Genomic DNA, 20,408 nt, shown 5'->3' with positions numbered 1-20,408 from the left:
TCACATGTAGGCCAGACCAGGTAAGGACAGCAGATTTCCTTCCCTAAAGGGGATTAATGAACCAGCTGGATTTTTATGACAATCGATGATAATTTCACCATTACTGAGTCTAGCTTTATGTTCCAGATTTATTCATCGAATTTAAATTCAACCAGCTGCCATGGTTGGATTTGAACGTGTGTCCCCAGAGCATTAGCCTGGGCCTCTGGATTAGTAGTCCAGTGACATTACCATTACGCCACAGTCTTCCCATGTGGCAGCCTGGGAAGCAGTCTCTGCCCCAGGGGGAACAGGACGTTCCTATGGGCCTCCACCTGTGCAGCAGGATCTCCACGTCATGCTCGGAGAACCTAGGCACTGCTCCATCCCAAGATTCCTGGCTACTCTAGACATGGGCCATCCTGGAATAGGGGACGAGGAGGCACATAAGTCAACATGTGGCGGTCATGTCTTTCCATGTCATGAACTTCATGGGATTCAATGATCTTGAAGTGCTCACCTGTGTGTGGCATGGAAGGGAAGGGTTTGCTTTGCACAGATTTGGCGGCCTAAGCATTGCTTTGCAAGGGACAGAGTAGCAAGCCATGTCCCAGGTCACAAGTGCAGTAAGGGTCGTGGGCTTTGAGGACAATTCATGGTCTGCTTTGTGGTGCTCCTTGGGATAGGACTGGGAGTGTGTCCTCTGAAGGGAAATGCTTCAAGATTGGTATTATGGGTGTGAGAGGGTCTGAGCTGGAGTGACGAGTGCAGCAATTGAACTGTGCCACTGTGGCGACTTGCAGAACTGTGCGAACTGCTGCATGATGTATCTTTAAAAGTCAAACTGTCAGGGATGAGCAACAAAAGACTGGTGCAGCACAGTACTCAAAGCATTGAGTAGATTGACAACATTGGCTTAGATCAGTGAACATATCAATACATGTTGCTTTAATTAACAGTATGCAGTCAATGGGCTAGCTCACAGGGAAACAATGTTTCAGCCAAACTCTACTTTTACAGTGCGGGGGGCTCACAGGTCACCTCCAGTGTCATGGCAGGGCTGTCTCCAGGCAGATTTCTGATGTTGAGCCCTATACTGCCCTTTTATTGGGCAGTGGACAGGATGTACCCACCTCTGTACCCAACCTCTTTCTTCCACAGATGCAAGCCTGAACCCACTCGTGGCTTGCAAATTGCACATATAGATTACCCCTCCATTGAAAACACGACAATCCTGGGGATAGTAAGTACTCAGTCGGGACTGTGATCCGGGAGGCACAAAAGTGCGCAGCTCCCGTTTTCATGAGCCCAGATGAAAGTCAAGCCCTGATCCCAATCATGTCACAGGCAATTGGTCAGAGGAGGAAAGGATCTTCCACAGAGACAGTGAAATGAATAGAAATGGTGGAACCAATTGATCCGTTAAATAATCCATTTTGATTTGACCCATTCGCTTGCTATGTGGAAGCTGGGATAACTTTTGCCTCTGAATAGCATTTCCTTGCCACCTTTTGCAAGACATGGAGGGAAACGGTGCTGGGACCACTTTTATCAGTATCACTACTTTAAATTTTAATGAATATATATATATATACTATATAAATGTGTTTGGGTGTGTTTTGTGAACAGCCCCTTTTGAATTTCAGACAAATGGAAAATGATTCTAATTGCTGATTTGTAATCTTATTTCATTTGAAAAGGAATCCAAGCAGATCAGCATTTTCAAGTAAAAGAGGTTCGCAAAGCCAATCTAAAGGAGTAAATTTTGATGATGATGACGATGAGGTAATTTCTAGTTTTCCTGCTCTTATTGTTTACCAAATTAACCATGTTAACTGATATTGTTCAGCAGGTCAGGCAATATCTGTAGAGAGAAAGAGTTAACATTTCAGGTTTTATCAGAACTGAATGTGAACTCATTAATGTGAAACGTTAATTCTGTTTCTCTCCACAGATGCTGCCTGACCTGTTGAGTATTTCCAGCACTTCTAGTTTTTATTTCAGATTTACAGCATCTGCAGTATTTTGCTTTTGTAACTGATACTGTTAATGGTCCCCTCTCCTCTGGTATTTCCCCCCAACCCCTTCAAATCTGCAGTTCTTAACTGCCTCTTCAAAAATTCTATGACCCCTCTGTACTTTAAACTACCAACCCACGTCCAACTTCCCTTACCTGTCCAAAATCCTTGAATGTGTTGCTAAATTATTCCCTTTCAATTAGCTGCAGCCTTTGACATGGCTGAGCACTCCTTCCTCCTCCACTGCTTCTTCTCCATCTTCCAGCTGGGTGAAATGGCCCCCGTCTGATTCTTATCTATCCAGTTGTAACCAGAGAATCATCTGCAATGGCTTCCCTTCCAATTGCTGCATTATTACTAGTTCCCCAAGGATCTATTCTTGGCCCCCTCCTCCTATTTCTCATCGAGATGTAGCCCCTCATAGCACAGGATTCGGGTTTGAGGAGGCAGTGGCATAGTGGTATTGTCACTGGATTAGTATTCCAGAGACTCAGGGTAATTCTCTGGATTTGAATCCCACCATGCCAGATGGTGAAATTTGAATTCAAAAAATCCGGAATTAAAAGTCGATTGTCATAAAAACCCATCTGTTTCACTAATGATCTTTAGGGAAGGAAATCTGCCGTCCTTACCTGGTCAGGCCTACATGTGACTCCAGACCCATAGCAATGTGGCTGACTCTTAAAGGCCCTCTGAGCAAGGGCAATTAGGGATGGGCAATAAATGCTGGCCTAGCCAGTGACGCCCACGTCCCTTGAATGAATTTAAAAAAAATGTGCACAGTAACAAAACCCAATTTTACCTCAACACCACCACTCTCAACTCCTCCATTGTTTCTGATTGTCATTCTACTTGTGACAGTCCTAGATGTGCAGAAATTTCGTCAAGCTAAATATTGGAAGACCCGAAGCCTTTGTCTTTGTTCCTCACCACGGACCCTGTTCTCCAGCTACCGATTCCAAAACGCTCTCTGGTCACTGTCCGAGACTGAGCCAGACTGTTCGGAACTTTGCCGTTCCATTTGACCTTGAGTTGAGCTTTTGACCAATATTCACTCCATCAACAAGGCTGCCTGTTTCCACCACTCTAACATCGCCCATCTCTGCCCTGCTTCAGCCCATCTGTTGCTAAAACCCTCATCCATGCCACTGTTGCTTCTAGACTTGACTATTCTAATATACTCCTGGTTGACCTCCCATCTTTCACCCTCCATAAACTTGGACTTGCCCAAAGTTTTGCTGCCCATATGCTAGCTTACACCAAACTCCATCAGCCCTGTAATCGCTGACTTGCATTGGATTTAGTCTGGCAGTGCCTTGATTTTAAAAGTCTCAACTTTAATTTCAAATTCCTCTATGACCTTACCCCCACCCCCCCCCCTCCCCCCCGTCTCTGTCATCTTCTACAGCCATCTGGGTTCTGTGCGCTGCTCCAGTCCTGGCCCCTTGTGCATCCTGATTTTTAATTGCTCCACCATTGGTCACCGTGTCTTCAGCTTCTTGGGCCTTAAGCACTGGAATTCTCTCCTTATGCCTCTCCACCCTCTCTACCTCTCCCTCCTCCTTTAAAACTTTCTTTAAAACCTACCCCTTCTACCAGATTTTTGGTCACCTATCCTAATATCGCCTTATGAGGTTCAGTGTCAAATTTTGTTTGATATCAGTCCTGTGAAGTGCTTTGGGACATTTCACTCCTTAAATATGCTATATAAATGCAAGTTGTTGTTGTTGAGTTTACCTGCAGCCAAAAGATGGTCAGATTTATTGCTAAATACAAAAAAACCTTTGTGAAAAACTGAAGAACCACAAAGCATTATAGCATGTTATCACTACCTCAGGCAGTATATTATCCCAGGATATATCATTACCTCAGGATGTCCCACAGTGCTTCAAACTAATACATTTTTTAAGTGCAATCACTGTTGCATTGCTGCTGTCTTTTTAAGTAAGATCTCCAATTGAGGCTGTTTGCCTAATTAAGTGATGTGAAAAATCCTATGCCAATATCAAAAGAGCTTTTTTTTATTATTTCACGGGACATGGGTGTCGCTTTATTGCCCATCAATAGCTCCTGCATTACCATTGCTGAATCCCTGACTATCAATGTTACCATTGACCAGAAATTGAACTGGACTAGCCACATAAATACTGTGGTTACAAGAGTAGATCAGAGGCTGGGAATTCTGCGGTGGGTAACTCGCCTCCTGACTCCCCAAAGCCTGCCCACCATCTACAAGGCACAAGTCAAGAGTGTGATGGAATACTCGCCACTTGCTTGGATGAGTGCAGCTCCAACAACACTCAAGAAGCTCAACACCATCCAGGACAAAAGAGTGGTGAGCCCCCTGGTGTTCTGGCCAACATATATCCCTCACCCAACAACAAACCAGATTAATTGGTAATACGTCTAATTAGCAGTTTCTGGGATTTATCTGTGTGCAAACTGACTGCTGTTTTTGGATCCTTAATAACAGAGATGTTACTTGCAAGTAATTCATTGATAATGAAATGATTGTGATATGCTGACAATATGGTAAGGTGCTATAAGTGCAGATTCCTTCCTTTCATTCTGCCTAAGTTCAGCGCAAGTTTATGGAACAAAAGGGTTGATTTTCATCTTGCCGTTGTCCCATTTATGCCTAGAAATTAGGCTGTAGTTATTGTGATAACAGAAGCACTGACATAGCACTAGCCATCTGCCTTTTCTGATTTTGGCTGAATCTTCAGTTTTGGTAACAGTTTCTGGGTAAATTCTAATCAGGACCAAATGAGTAGATGAAAATCATGCTCAAATGACCTTTTCAAGAGCCACTGGCAACTACAGCTGCCACCTTTTTAGGGTATTCTGGCAGGTGCTCTGTGATCAGTAGCACATTTTGGAGGTCTGTGCTTGTTTTTGTGTTTGATGTCAAGATGCATTGCTATAGCAGCAATACGCTAATCCTCCACTGTTTGCCCCTGCACAACAAGTATAACGCTGGCTGCTTTTGGACAAGGTTTCTCCCTGCACACTTGGCACTTTACTGCGCTGCAATTGGATCTATGGCTTCTCTACAAAGCAGACCATTCTATCGCTTGCAATGGTGGCTTCCTGCACTATTGCCCAGAAAGTGTTTCAGTATGTTAATGTTTGCTGAGTGCTGCATGACTTTGCTATGCAAGGACCTTTAGCATGAGCAATTCCCACTACTTTGCATCAACAGTCTTGTCCATTACCTTTCCTTCCAACCTTAAATAAACAGCATTGATCCAAAGAGAACAATAATAATCCTGTCAACTAACATGGACTTCACCAGTTACTAGAGTCATGGGCTTGGATTTTCACTCCCAAGGCGGGTAGCTTGAGTTAGGAAATTTCTCAGCTCGTTGCACCCGCCTCGAGAGAAGCCCCCCCACCCCGAATGGCACAATCTTCATTCCGAGAGTGGAAAGTGAGTCGGGCCTGTTGCCCCCAGATGGAGATCGGGGGCAGCCACAGAGGATGCTAAGTGCCGAGGTGGGCTGTTTCAAAGGCCCTGTTGTCCCTTAAACTTTAGGCCCCCCAGCCCTCATCATTCACACCCATCATCCCACCCACCCATTCCCGATGCCAACCCATGTCCCCCATTCCCTTTCAAGGCTCCTTATAGGATAATTTAATGCCACCTCATGCCAACCCTCCCACCATCCTTGGCTGTTACGCCCTCCATTCCAAATCACCCAGTGTCCACCCATGGAAAAACCTCAGGAACCATGTTGAGATTAAATAAAATAAAAGGTCTAAATACCTATTACAGCCTTCAGTATATTAAAAGAAAACGCGTCCACACTGCTACAGCGCAAATCAACGTTGAGTTGAAATGGCGCTGTTAAGTTCACGTTTTCTTCATGTGAGAGTCATGCCCTGCCCCTTTGGACCTGTTGGAAATGGGGGTGGGACTTCTGAACCTGGGTCCCACCCTCCATTTTTAAAGGTCTGCGGAGTCTCAGGAGGAGGCTATTTGGCCCACTGAGTCCATATCAGTTTCTTACAGAGCAATCCAGTCAGTCTCATTCTCGCTTTAGCCCTCTAGCCCTGCAAGTTTATTTTCCTCACGTGCTTATCCAATTTCCTTTTGAAATCATTAATCACCTGTGCTTCCATCATCCTCGTAGGCAACAAGTTCTAGGTCTTTGCCACTCTCTATGTAAAAAGAAATATTCTTCCCCACATACCCCTTGCTCTTGCCCAAAATCATAAATCTGTGTTCCCTAGTTCTTGTACCATCGCTAGTGGAAAAAGCTTCTCTTTGTCTGCCTTATCTCAACCTGTCATAATCTGGTACACCTCTATCACATCTCCTGTCAATCTCCTTTGTTCAAAGTAGAACAACTTCAGCTTCTCCAACCTAACCTTGTGGCTAAAATTCCTTATTACTGGAACGATTCTAGTAAATCTCTGTACCCTCATATCCGTCCTTTGGTGTGGTGACCAGATTGGATGCAATACTCTAGTTTTATCTAACCAGAACTTTATAAATGATCTGTATTAAATCCCATCTGCATTTGTCTGCTCATTCTGCTAACTTATATATGCCCTGTTGCAGTTTATTGGTATCCACACTGTTTGCCACACCTCCAAGTTGGTATTATTAGTAAATTTTGAAATTTTATCCTGTATTCCAATACTCAAACCATTAATGTATGTTGATAAAATACAGTTGTCTCAGTAGTGACCCTTGGAGAATACTTCTGTCTAGCATCCTCCAGTCTGAAAAACAACCATTTACCACATCTCAGTTTTCTATCCTTTATTCATTTTTCCCCCAGCTGACACTGACCCTTCTATTCCACGAGCCTTAATTTTGTTAACTGGCCTTTTGTGTAGTATTTTGTCCAAATTTCTTAAAATCCATGTAGACAATAGCAATTGCATTCTCTTGATCAAACTTTTTGGTTACATCATCAAAAAAATTCAGCTATATTAGTCGAGTACAATCTGCCTTTTACACATCCATGCTGACTTTCCTGAATTAACTCAAACCCTCCAGGTGTCATTTTTTCCATGAATATATCTAAAATCCTACCCAACACTGATGTTAAATTGACTGACCTGTAGTTACTCAGAATGTCCTTACACTCTCCCTTGAATAAAGGTGCCACATTTGCCACTCTCTAATCCCCTGGCACCTCTGCCATACCTGGGGAAGATTGGAAGATTATGGCAAGCCCTTCCCTGTCTCCACCCCCACTTCCCTTGGCAACCTGGGATGCAAGCCACCCAGATCAGGCAACTTATCCACTCTAACAGTGACCAAAATGTGTTGTCTCAAGGACTTTTTTTTGAGATTTTCTCACCATCTTTTTTGGTTTTCAGGAGCTCCTTGAAGGTAAAGCAGATCTAAAGTTTTAAGTTAGAAAACAAACTGTTCTCAAAGCAGTCATTTGTAAACAAGTTCTATGCCTCCATTAAAGGATATTAAAGAAATAAAAGACTCGGTGCTGGGCAGGTGGCAAGAGTTCAACAACAATTAGACAGTTTTCCTTCATTCTTTCATGCACCACCACCCTCCACCCCATTGACCCCCTCCAGTGGCTGATATTGAAACAAACTCAAGGCCTGGAAGGTCGGGCAGGTCTGGATCAACTGGACTCTCAACTTTTTCTACACGTCAAAACTTTAAAAAAAAACCGCACAGCAACAACTAAAAAAATCTTGTGTGCAGACTGATACTTCCATAAAAGAAGCATTTAAAGAAAAACCTAAGGTGAACAAAACAAGTTGTATTTCCCCCACAATCTTTTTTTCTCCCTCTACCCCAGATCTCACTACTTTAAATTTTACTCCCAATATAATTTATTAGACAAATATAAAAGAGGAAAAAAGCCATTGGAAAGGATATAACTTTTTTCTTGTTTGGCTTTTATTGTTCCAGCAGCAGTTTGTAAACTTGATAGCCAGGCCCACGAAGAGGGTTTTAGAAGGAAAAGTAAAGATGTTCTTTAAAAAAAATGGGAAATCATATACATAAATAAATGAAACAAGCTCTAAGTGTGAAAGTGAGCAGTGTTTCCCTCTGTCACTTGCCCTGAGAGGCCTCCATTTCGCCTCCACCCCAATCCCCCCTCTCCTTTCTCAGTGTCTCTCTCTCTCCCTCTCTCTCTCTCTCCCTCTTTCCCTTCTCTCTTTGTCTCTCTCTCACACCCACGCGCCCCCCCCCCGGACCACATTCCCTCTCTTACAGCTGGAGTCACTTTACCTGCCGGCATCTTGGCCTCTCTCTCCCCTCTGAATCCGCCAATGGCGGTTCCGAGATCCCAGTTCGCTTCTTTTCTACTTATTTTATATTGAAGTAGGAGGGTTGTTGTAACTGGGAGAGGAGTGAGAGGGGACTTCCATAAATTATTTTTTAAAAATGACTTTCCTCAATGCATCCTCCCTAGAGGCTGCCAAAAGCAGCCCCATCTCCCTGTTAATAAATGCTTTTAGAGTTGTGTATTATTTTTTTAATTCCCAGAGGGAGGGGAATAAAGTGTCAACTATCCATTGACTACTAAGTTCTGAGGCTCTGCTCTGAAGAAAATTGTTTCCATCACTTTCTCTCTGACTTCAATTAACAGAAATGTTTTTGTTTGGTTTTAATTATCCTGTCTCTTCCATGCTCATTGCTCCAGCCCCTGCAATCACAGGTCCCTTCCTCTCGCCCTTGCTGCTCCTCCAATCATAGATTTTGCCTCTGGAGGAGCAGCAAGAGTGGGAGGGAGGGAAACTAACGGGAGGAGATAGAGCTGGGAGAGGCAGGGCATGGAATTTTCCGTACACGCTGGTGTCGAGTGTGCGAGAAGGCCAGAAATCAGTTTCACGACATTGTGCAACCAATTTGCGATCATCAGCCTAGCCTGTCAATGACGGGCCACGTTTCCCACCATCAGATGTTGGAAACCTCACTGTAATACATCTGCATATCATTATAAGGCCAGCCCGCTGGAATCATCCCCCCCACGCTGGATCGTCTGGCCAATTATGCCAATGTGTTTCACAACAGCATATATAATGCGTGCACATGGCGGACTGCACTTTGAGGGGAACTTGGAGGTGAGTGCACAGTAACGTTGCACAGCTCCTGTCCGGGTTGCCTGTTGGACTTCAAGGTTGAGGCGCATTGGAGGCACCTGAGCTGAGAGCACAGCATGCAGTCCAATGGTCAAGGCTGCCGTCAATCAGTCAGGTTGAGTGGGGCGGAGAGGGTTGGGGTTTCAGGCAGCCATGCAGCGCATTGAACTCTGGCCATCCAAGTGGTGCAGCACGCTCCAGTATGCATTAAGGGGCCTTCAGACTTAATCGAGGGGTTCTTGGTATAACCAAGCTAACCCACACGTCTCTCTCTTTCATCCTATGCATCAGGAGCATGGAGCCTGGTAAACTTCTGTGAAATACAGAGAGCGGAGATAACGGAGAAGAGAGCGATGGAGGCCCTGGCTGGGCAGAGAGAGGAACAGCACCCTCAGGAAGAAGGGGCAGCTGGGGCTCCTGCGCACACTGCTGAAGAGCCACAGTAAGCCGTCGGTCGGCCTCGAGCTAGACCCAGGGTCTATAGACGTTGCCTTTCATTCCTGCAGATAACCGACAACCATTGCTGCCAAAGATTGTGCATGTCCAGGCAACTGGTTGGTCACACCTGCCAGCTACTGCAGGATTTGGCGCCACGGGAACATGGAGGGCATTCACTGCCAGTGGCTGTGAAAGTGACCGCAGCGCTCAATTTCTACGCCAGTGGCTCCTTTCAGGGCTCCACAGGTGACCTCTGTGGGATCTCACAAGCCTCCACACAAATGCATCCATGAGGTCACAGATGCCATCTTTGCGAGGCCATACAACTTTGTGCATTTCGCTAAGGGCCAAGAGAGCCAGGATGCAAGAGCGATTGGATTTGCCCAGATCTCTGGTTTCCCACAGGCGCAGGGTGTCATCGACTGCACTCATGTGGCACTCAGATCTCTGTTGCAACAGGGGTCAATTATGTCAACCGCAAGGGCTTCCATTCGCTGAATGTGCAGCTGGTGTGCGACCACCGCAAACGCATGCCGCCGGTCTGTGCGCAGTTTCCAGGGAGTGTCCACAACTCCTACAATCTAAGTCGGTCACAGATCCCTGACGTCTTACAAGGTCCATAGAGGCTTCTGGGTTGGCTCTTAGGGGACAAGGGCTACCCACAGAGGACATGGCTGATGACACCCATGCAGCGGCCTCAGACTGCAGCAGAGAGAAGGTATAATGAGGCTCAAGCTGCAACTCGCAACTTGGTGGAGCAAACCATTGAGATGCTGAAAATGAGGTTCCAGTGCCTGAACCAGTCTGGTGGAGCCCTGCAATATAGTCCACAGAGGGTGTCGCGCATCATCCTTTGCAGCCCCAGGTTATAACGGGGAGACGAGCTGGCTCAGGAGGAGATGCAGAAGCTGGTGGTCTCCTCCAATGAGGAGGACATCGACGATGACGAGGATGAGCAGGCCCTCGAAGGCAACGATGACAATGATGAGACACTCATGCTGGCCAGATGAGGCAAGCATGCTCAGGAAGTCCTCATAGCTGCTAAGTTTGTGGAGGATGATGACGACGTGCAGTGAGGAGACACCATGGATCCTCACATTGCATCTATGAACGGTTGACTCCAGTCTGGCTTATGGCAGCGCACATACCCTCTGTGATAATGCTCCTGTCATGGAGATGCAGTGGCGGCCCTAATACTTGCTCGATTGCGGGAGGATGATGACGACATGCAGTGAGGACAGTGGAGACTCCCCCACCTAAATGGTGCTGAGAGCACACTGAGAGAATGACGGAACTCTGTGATGCCTGCTCACGACATTCTGGCAGCAATGACAAGCAGGTATCACTGATGTGCCCAAGGATCATGAGGTCAGACCATTGCTTTGGTCTGAAGGCTGCACAAAGCACAGGGAAAAGGCCCTGGACTGAGACACTTGTGCAGAAAGGTTTCACATCTGAGTGACACGAACTCTGCTCATCAGATCAAGGAGCCATAGGCAGGTAGACATTTTTGGGAGTTTATTTACAGTAGTGAACATTATGCACAAGTGATTAACTCCCAAGTTAAGGCTGTGCAACTACAACTTCTTAAGAGGTGTCAGCTGTGGCTCAGTTCATAGCACCCTCACCTTTGAGTCAGAAGGTTGTGGGTTCATGTCCCACTCCAGGAAACCAAGAACTGTGAATGTACTCGAAAGAGTTACAATCTGTGACTGTTGATAACTCGAAAGAGTTACAGCATGAACTTGAGGTGTCAGCTGTGGCTCAGTTCGTAGCACCCTCGCCTTTGAATCAGAAGGTTGTGGGCTCATGTCCCACTCCTGGAAACCAAGAACTGTGAATGTACTCGAAAGAGTTACAACTTCTTAAGAGGTGTCAGCTGTGGCTCAGTTCATAGCACCCTCGCCTTTGAATCAGAAGGTTGTGGGTTCATGTCCCACTCCCGGAAACCAAGAACTGTGAATGTACTCGAAAGAGTTACAATCTGTGACTGTTGATAACTCGAAAGAGTTACAGCATGAACTTGAGGTGTCAGCTGTGGCTCAGTTCATAGCACCCTTGCCTTTGAATCAGAAGGTTGTGGGTTCATGTCCCACTCCCGGAAACCAAGAACTGTGAATGTACTCGAAAGAGTTACATGCGATCTGTTGATAACTCGAAAGAGTTACAACTTCTTAAGAGGTGTCAGCTGTGGCTCAGTTCATAGCACCCTCGCCTTTGAATCAGAGGGTTGTGGGTTCATGTCCCACTCCCGGAAACCAAGAACTGTGAATGTACTCGAAAGAGTTACATGCGATCTGTTGATAACTCGAAAGAGTTACAACTTCTTAAGAGGTGTCAGCTGTGGCTCAGTTCATAGCACCCTCGCCTTTGAATCAGAGGGTTGTGGGTTCATGTCCCACTCCCGGAAACCAAGAACTGTGAATGTACTCGAAAGAGTTTACATGAGATCTGTTGATAACTCGAAAGAGTTACAACTTCTTAACCTTCCTAACCCTGCCACTACATCTTGGTGCTCCCTGGATATTCATAGCAGAGGTGGAGGCAGCCTGTTGACTGCTACCCCCTGTCTGTGGTGACCTTGGTGGGTGCCCTCTGGAGAGCCAAGACCTGGAGGGCCCTGGCCTTACTTTGGGGTCCTGCTTTGTGGGAGTGGCATCCTCCTTGACCTGTGGAGCTGGAGCTGCTGAGGTCACAGGAAGAGGGGATTAGGAAGGGCCGGACACTCCCGGAGTCAGCTGGATTGATTGTCGCAGGGATACACTTGCTGATCCTCTTCCCTATGGATGCCCGAGGGCCCCTGGCTGACCCCTTGAGGAGAAGGGGTAGCGGGTGTGAGATCGAGCTGCCCTGCACCCCTCTCACATACACACTGTTGGAGGCCAACTATGGCATCAGCGATGGAGTTCAGCCTATGCAGTAGTGCAGGAGTGAAGTCCTGGACCAAGGTCACCTTGGCGGCCGCCATCCTACCAGTGTTGACCTCAGTGTGTTGGCATACTGATGCTAACACCTCAGCCTGAAGGTGGATGGACTCCTCCATCAGGCCTTCCAATCTGAGGAGTGCAGCAGACATCCCTTCCTGATGTTCCCAAGCTTTCCTTTGCAGCTCCAGCAACTGTGACATGGCCGAGTCCAGAGGCTCGTCATCTGACTCGGATTCAGCCACGTTCTGGCCTCCAATAGTCCTCTGAGTGCCGGGGACCTGGGAAGTCCCTGCCACTGCCTGTTGCGGATCAGAAAGTGCAATGTAAATATAGAAAAAATAGAAGCAGGAGTAGGTCATTCGGCCATTTGAGCTTGCTCCACCATTCAACATGATCATGGCTGATCTTCTATCTCAACGCCATACTCCCGCTCTCCCCCATTCCTCTTGACGCCTTTAGAATCTAGAAATCTATCTATTTCCTTCTTAAATATATTCAGTGACTTGGCCTCCACAGCCTTCTGGGGCAGAGAGTTCCACAGGTTCACCACCCTCTGAGTGAAGAAGTTTCTCCTCATCTCAGTCCTAAATGGCCTACCCTGTATCCTGAGATTGGGACCTCTTGTTCTAGATCCCCCAGCCAATGGAAACATCACCTTTGCATCAAGTCTGCCCAGCCCTGTCGGAATTTTATACGTTTCAATGAGATCTCCTCTCATTCTTCTAAACTCCAGTGAATACTGGCTTAGTCGGCCCAATATCTTCTCATATGACAATCCTGCCATCCCAGGAATCAGTCTGGTGAACCTTCGCTGTACTCCCTCTATAGTATATCCTTTCTTAGGTAAGGAGACCAAAACTGCACACAATACTCCAGGTGTGGTCTCACCAAAGCCCTGTATAGCTGCAGTAAGACATCTTTGCTCCTGTACTCAAATCCTCTTGGAATGAAGGCCAACATACCATTTGCCTTAACTGTTTGCTATATCTGCATGCTTGCTTTCAGTGATTGGTGTACAAGGACACCTAGGTCCCTTTGTACATCAACATTTCCCAATCTATCACCATTTAAATAATACTCTGCCATTCTGCTTTTCCTACCAAAGTGGATAATTTCACACTAATCCACATTTTACAGCATCTGCAATGGCATAGGTAGGACAAGAAAAGAGGTTCTGCTTAGAGAATATGAGCAGGTAGGGGCAAAATTAAAAAAACAAACCTCAAAGGTAATGATCTCTATTATTACCTGAACCATGAGCAAGTTGGAATAGGGTAAATAAGGTTAGAGAATTAAATACATGGCTCAAAGATTGTTGTGGGAGAAATGTGTTTTGATTCTTGGGGCACTGGCAGTACTGTAGAAAGTGGAAGCTGTACCGTTGGAACAGTCTTCACCTGAACCATCTGGCACCAGTGTTCTGGTGAGTCGTATGACCAGGGTGGTAGAGAGGGCTTTAAACTAAATAGTGGGGGCGAGTGATCAGGTGAGGGAAGATGTGCTAAATTAAAGAGAGAGGACCAGGCAAGGGAGCAACGTAGTAATAAGATCATTGATATGGCAGGAAGGGACCGATTGCAAAAAATAAAAATAGGAGGTGGGGGTCACGCTGTTAATAAAGGATGGGATCAGAACATTAGTAAGAGAGGAAGTTGAAGATGTAGAATCAGTTTGGGTGGAGCTAAGAACCAGCAAGGGGCAGCAATCATTGGTAGTTGTTGTTTATATCCCACCAAACAGGAGTCGTAATATAGAGCACAGTGTCAATCAGGAAATTAGAGATACATGTAACAAGGGTAATACAGAAATCAACTTCAATCTACAGACTGAGTCATTCTGATTAGCACTTCTACTGTGGACGACGAATTCCTGGAGAGTATACAAGATGATTTTCTAGAACAGTATGTTGAGAAATCAACTAAAAAAATGGGCTATTTTAGATCTTAGATTTTAGAAAGGGCTAATTAATAATCTCACTGTAACGGAACCTTTAGGGAAGACTACAGGGAGGTGGTGGCATAGTGGTATTGTCACTGGACTTGTATTCCAAAGATTAAGGGTATTATGCTCTGGGCAATCCACCACGGCAGGTGAAATTTGAATTCGATGAAAATCTGGAATTAAAAGTCTGATGATGACCATGAAACCATTGCCAATAGTTGTAAAAACCCATCTGATTCACGAATGTTGTAAAAACTCATCTGATTCACTAATGTCCTTTAGGGAAGGAAACCTGCCATCCTTACCTGGTCTGGCCTACATGTGACTCCAGACCCACAGCAATGTGGTTGACTCTTAACAAGGGCAATTAGGAATGAGCAATAAATGCTGGCTGAGCCAGCGACGCCCACATCCCATGAATGAATAATAAAAAAAAGTGACCATAATATGATTGAGTTTTACATTAAGTTTGAAAGTGATGTAGTTCACCTGAAACTGGAGTCTTAAATCTAAACAAAGGAAACAATGAAGGTATGAGGAGCAAGTTGTCTGTGGTAGATTGGAAAACTACATTAAAAGGTATAATGTAGACAAGCAATTAATACCTGGGTTACAACAAATTTACATTCCTTTGAGGCAAAAAAGCCCATCAGGAATAGTGATCCAACCATGGTTAACAAGAGAAGTTAAAGATTGTATTAGATCAAAGAAAGAGGCTTATAAAGTTGCCAAAAAAATAGTAAGCCTGAGAATTGGTGGAATCTTAGAATTCAGCAAAGGAGGGCCAAGAAACTGAGAAAGAAAGAGAAAATAGAATATGATGGTAAATTAACGAGAAACTTAAAATGGACTGTAAAAACTTTTATAGGTATATAAAAAGGATAAGATTAGCAAAGACAAATGTGGAATTAATTTTGATTGTACATTTCAGTTTCTGTGCCCCTAGCAACATTTTAAATGTCATCAAGTGTAACATAGGAACAGTGTAGTTTGGCATGAATTTATCTCCAGTATGTGAATATGCAATGAGATAAGTGACTCATCTTATCCTGTTACTAGAGAGTAGCTGCAGCTTAACAATTATGACTTAATGCTAATTTTAGCTATGACTGACATTTGCAGGATAGATGCTATCTGTGACTTGCACTGTTCTGCCTTGTTATTAGTCCTTTAAAAGCAGATCACAGTAGTTGTACTTTTCCAATGGATTACAAGTTGTGTATGTAAAATAAGCTGCTGTGGCCATACTTTTATATCACAGTTGTTCTATCTATCTACTATATTTGAAACCAATTGGCCTAGGAAAACGTTTGATCTTGTAGGAGGAATCAACTGTTTGAGTCTAAAGTGCGATTAAGTGTAATGTTGACCGATTTAATTTGGCACAGTGCAAACAACTAAGTGCCTTATGAGAAACCTCTATAATTGTTGTTTGGAACTAAACATCAATTAAGTTTATATGTGTGTGTGTTTTTGAGGCATTGAATGTACCAGAAAATGTATGTGAAATTTTCATTAGTTTCTAATTTGCAGGAGAAGGAAACAAATGTGATCACTCATCACCAGCTATCTCTTGTCTCTGGGGCCAGGAGAACTAAAGACGCTGAATATAATGGGAAGGTCCAATAATTTGTTACTCCCCTTACATTTAAAGCATGTAATATAGAAATGGGCATCTATAATGAATTAATAATAACATTTCTGGGAATAAGATGGAAAAACAGTTTGCTTTCTGACAAAATGAAAGAAATGTCTTTGTATACATTTGGGTTGTTTAATGATCCCATACTACAATCTGGAAACTGCACCCACAAGCGGTGCGGATCAAAGTAACCCCTCGAACATATTCACTTTTTCCAGTCTAAAACTCCATAGTGTTGATGTTGCTGGGTTCCATAGGCTGTGGATTCTAAATACCCCTCCATTCAGCATCTGACACTCACTAACACTTTGACCTAAAAGTCAGTTGCACCTGAAAATGGCTGCACAGGGAGCAGGCTATATATTGCATGTGCCCATTAATATGGTCCGAGTGAACTCGGAAATTGGTCCTGGTCTTCAGTAATACAGCCATGAAGCCAGAATGAGGCACACTATTCATCGGCTACAAGCCTGCCTGTGGGCTGGAAGGAAACAAACTCCACTTTAGGCAGTCGACACTTTTTAAAAGGGAGGTGCACACTGGATGCAGACAAGAGGGGAACATAAAAATTGCCTTAACCAGGCACTAAGGTTTTCTGCTGAGTTGGAAGCCCTGCTCAAGGAGATGGGTGATTCTCTGTACGCCCCTTTCCTGCTACCTGGCCAGGGTGAAGAAAGCCCCCAAGGCAGCACTACTTGAGTGAAGTACTTAGGAAATGTTGGATAATTTACACTTTTTGGAAGGGCTGGAAACAGACATTGACCCAATGTACACCCTGCCTGATTTTCCTTTCCATTGATTTCTAGCCCAACTCCAGAGAACTGGACAAATAATCTAAGTTGACCTTCCAGTCTAGCACTAAGGGGGTGACGCATTATCAGTGATGCCACCTTTTGGTTGAGGCATTCAATAGAAACCCTGTTTACTGCTTCAGATGGAGGTAAATAATCCCGTGGTACCATTCAAAGCAGAACAGAGGGATTTCTTTTGGTGTTGTGGCAAATATTTATTCCTCAACCAACATTTTTTTAAAAAAAAGACAAATCAGTGGTCTGATTATTTATCTCAATGCTGTTTGTGGGACCTTGGTGTGTGAAAATGGCTGCCACATAAGTGACTGCACTTGAAAACTACTTCATTTGCTGTGAAGTGTTTTGAGAAGTCCTTGGAATGTAAAAGGCACTACCTTCAAAACCACTCTTAGACTAAACCTTTGGGCATCCATTCTAATCTAGCCTCGTTTAGCCTGGCATTTGTTTTCCACTCCTCCGAAAGCCTTGGAACATTTTTGTACAATAAACTGTGCTATATAAATGCAAATAGTTATAGTTTGTGAATTTTGAGAGTTCTGCCAAGTAGCTATAAAATGAACAACTGTTTGAAGCCACATTTAAAAAAAAGATAGCACTCAGTCATGAATTAATTCAATTAATTTCAGTCCATTGAATCTATTATAATTAAAAGTTGTTGAAACTAACCAACATCTTATTGAAATGATTTATGCATATTATACATTTTGCTGTGTTATACCCTTTAATTGGTTATACAAGTTCTGACTTTTTGGATAATTGCACCTGCAGTTAATTCACTAATGGCAAACTGAGTTAACCAATACTGCAGTTTTACCAGAAGAATATTTATGCACCTCAATACAATTGTCTTTTCCTCACTTACCACACAGGAATAAAACATTGTGCTTTGAAAATAATGTAAGCATTAATGTTGCACGTTAATGTACCTATGTCTTTTTGACAATGTGCAGTGCATATGTTTAAAGGTTAATTGCCTGTTTAAAATGCAGGTATTTAAGAAATGTGATACAATCTCATTTGATTTTAATCCCTAGATACCATACCCTTATTGATGATATGGTGTCAACTGATCTAACATTTTGCTTATCCAACTTTGTGAGAGATTTGTTCTAATTGTATCAATGCTATATATTTGTTCTCAGGATGACTTTGACCCCTTCAAAAGCTCTGCACCCTTCAGAAGAAACAGAAGATAACTTGTCAAGCTCCTATAATGTGCTGATGTTTTAAATTCAACAGATTATCAGTTTCAATTTTGTTGCAACAACAGTTATCCAACTATAGAAATAAAAAAATGTCCTAGCTGAAACATTTGTTCATTGTATGTGGAAGCTGTGTCAAAGGTGGATGTGAATACTTCTATATGTACAATACTGTTTCCCATTTTAATAATCTATATTCAATGTGAATCATATTTTTATAAAAGTGCTCCATGATACTTCTAAAACTGTTACTCCAGCTGCCTTGAAATATTTTTAACCCATAGAATAGTCTTGTCAGATATCCTTGAATCTGCAAGGAGTCAAAAAAGTATTGCCCTCATTTAAAATGTTGCTGCAATAAAAAATTGACTTGAGATTTAGGTACATGTATTTTAGACCTGTCTTTCTCAGTGCCATATATAATGCATGCACAAATCTAGATCCCATTGGTTAAAAATATGGGCATCGCTTTTAAGTATGTGAGATATTCATAAGCATGTATCAGTTTAGCTTAATACTTTGTAGTTACTAGTCCTGGAGCTTAGCAATTTTCAGTAACGAGACTATTGAAGAAAATACTCAATATTAAATAGAGCAGGGTATTTGTGTTTAACTTAATCTGTTGAAAATCAGTTTGGATATACATTAGAAATGCTTCTGTATATGACTAAGCTAATGTTTAAGATTGTATTTTGTTCAGAAGGAACAGTGTAATTATCTTTATGTAAAAATTCTCAACCACAATAGTTTCATACTTAAAAGCACCGTGTTTATAAATATATTTTCTGAAAGACTTGTTGCAGCTTAGTGAATAGAGTGAATATTGACACTGCCACCTGGTCAATGCATGTGATGTCACTTGAGCCTAGCCCGAGTGTTACTGCTGTATTGAAGTACTACACGTTGTTGAGTTCTGCACTTAGTCATATAGAGAACTGCAAGCAGTGCTGTCAATCTACACCTGACTTCATGAAATTACACCATATTTCTACATTTATTGCATTATTGTCCTCCCACTTCATGGCAAATAACTTGTTAATTATACAAGGAGTTAACACAGAATGAGAGGTGACCTTACTGAAACATATAAGATTCTTAGGGGGCTTGACAGGGTAGATGCCGAGAGGTTGTTTCCCCTTTTGGGAAAGTCTAGGACCAAAGGGCATAATCTCAGAGTAAGGGGTCGCCCATTTAAGACAGAGATAAGGAGGAATCTCTTCTCTCAGAGGGTAGTCAATCTGTGGAATTCTTTACTGTAGAGGATGGGTCGTTAAGTATATCCAAGGCTGAGATAGATTTCTAATCAGTAAGGGAATCAAGAGTTATGGGGAAACTGAGGCTAAGTGCTCCCTCAGGGAGATCAGCGCCAAATTTAAAAATGGTGAAGGGGCAAAAATAAAATTTCCCTGACATGTCCCCTCATGTGACACATGAGTTGGGACATGTCCATCACTTTCAAGCACACATTTATTAAAATTTTTAAAACCCTCATGAAACCTCATTCTGCCCATGGATGAGGCTTCATGCTTTTTCTGAAGCTGGCCAGGGCTCCCGGGTCCATCAAGTATCTCAATTACTTTTTAAATGGCCTCAATTGGCCGTTGGCAGGTGCACAGCTGATTCGGCTGCACCCCCACCGACCTGAAAATTGAAATGACGCGGGGTGATATCGGGAGTTCCTCCCAATGTCATCCCGCATCATTTTACCCGTCGGCGAGTGGGTCCTGCCCCCCTGCTCGCCGACCTAAAGATCCTGGCCCTAATATAGATATCACAAGCTGTGCCAAGGCTGGGCATGTTTGGCAAGACCAACGAGGAGATGGAGGCAGGACTAGGGGAAGTGTGTATAGAACTTGGGAGGGGAAGATAGAAGTAGAACTGGGGGTGAAGGGACTGGAGGGTGGGAGACAGGCACAACTAGGAGGTGGACTAAAGAACAGTGTGGACTAGTGAAAGACTGCAGGAGTTATAAGACTGCCCAAGGAAGAGTCAGAGCCTGCCCTAGGGCTGAGGTAACACTGTTGGGGGCATATTGAAGAAACTGTCCTGGGGCTGAACGGGTCACGTTAGAAGGCTCTGCATGACACGTATGTTTTGGCCCTGCTCTTGGGCAGGGGAAGGCTTCTCTGGGCAATTGGTCACGACAAATACTTGTAACATCTACAAACTAGACTTCAGTGTGACAGCATCAGGGTAATTACTAACCTTGATGACCAATTCTCATGAGGCCAAATAATGTCTGCCTGAGATGCAAGGGTTACATGTGCATTGTCCAGCCATCATTTGCATAAGAAGTGGATTTGTTCATGAAAAAACTCAGCAGGTCTGGCAGCATCTGCGGAGAGGGACACAGCTAACGTTTCAAGTCCAAATGACCC

At 43.8% G+C, this 20,408-nt stretch overlaps 1 protein-coding gene across 1 annotated transcript in view; it reads left to right on the top strand.

The window, feature by feature from the left end:
- The window catches only part of mre11a (MRE11 homolog A, double strand break repair nuclease), a 117,949-nt gene extending 99,128 nt beyond the window's left edge, over nucleotides 1-18,821 (top strand). The window contains exons 19-20 of the mRNA XM_078545777.1: nucleotides 1,680-1,764; nucleotides 17,971-18,821. Coding sequence (XP_078401903.1) covers nucleotides 1,680-1,764; nucleotides 17,971-18,024 — 139 coding nt within the window. The 3' untranslated portion in view covers nucleotides 18,025-18,821. The remainder of the gene's footprint in view (nucleotides 1-1,679; nucleotides 1,765-17,970) is intronic.
- The last annotated feature ends 1,587 nt before the right edge of the window (nucleotides 18,822-20,408 follow it).

Source organism: Cetorhinus maximus, chromosome 7 (assembly GCF_964194155.1).
Source record: "Cetorhinus maximus chromosome 7, sCetMax3.hap1.1, whole genome shotgun sequence".
In the NCBI taxonomy this organism is placed as follows: domain Eukaryota; kingdom Metazoa; phylum Chordata; class Chondrichthyes; order Lamniformes; family Cetorhinidae; genus Cetorhinus; species Cetorhinus maximus.
The sequence above is the reverse complement of the archived record's forward strand: the minus strand, read 5'-3'. Positions and strand labels throughout refer to the sequence as shown.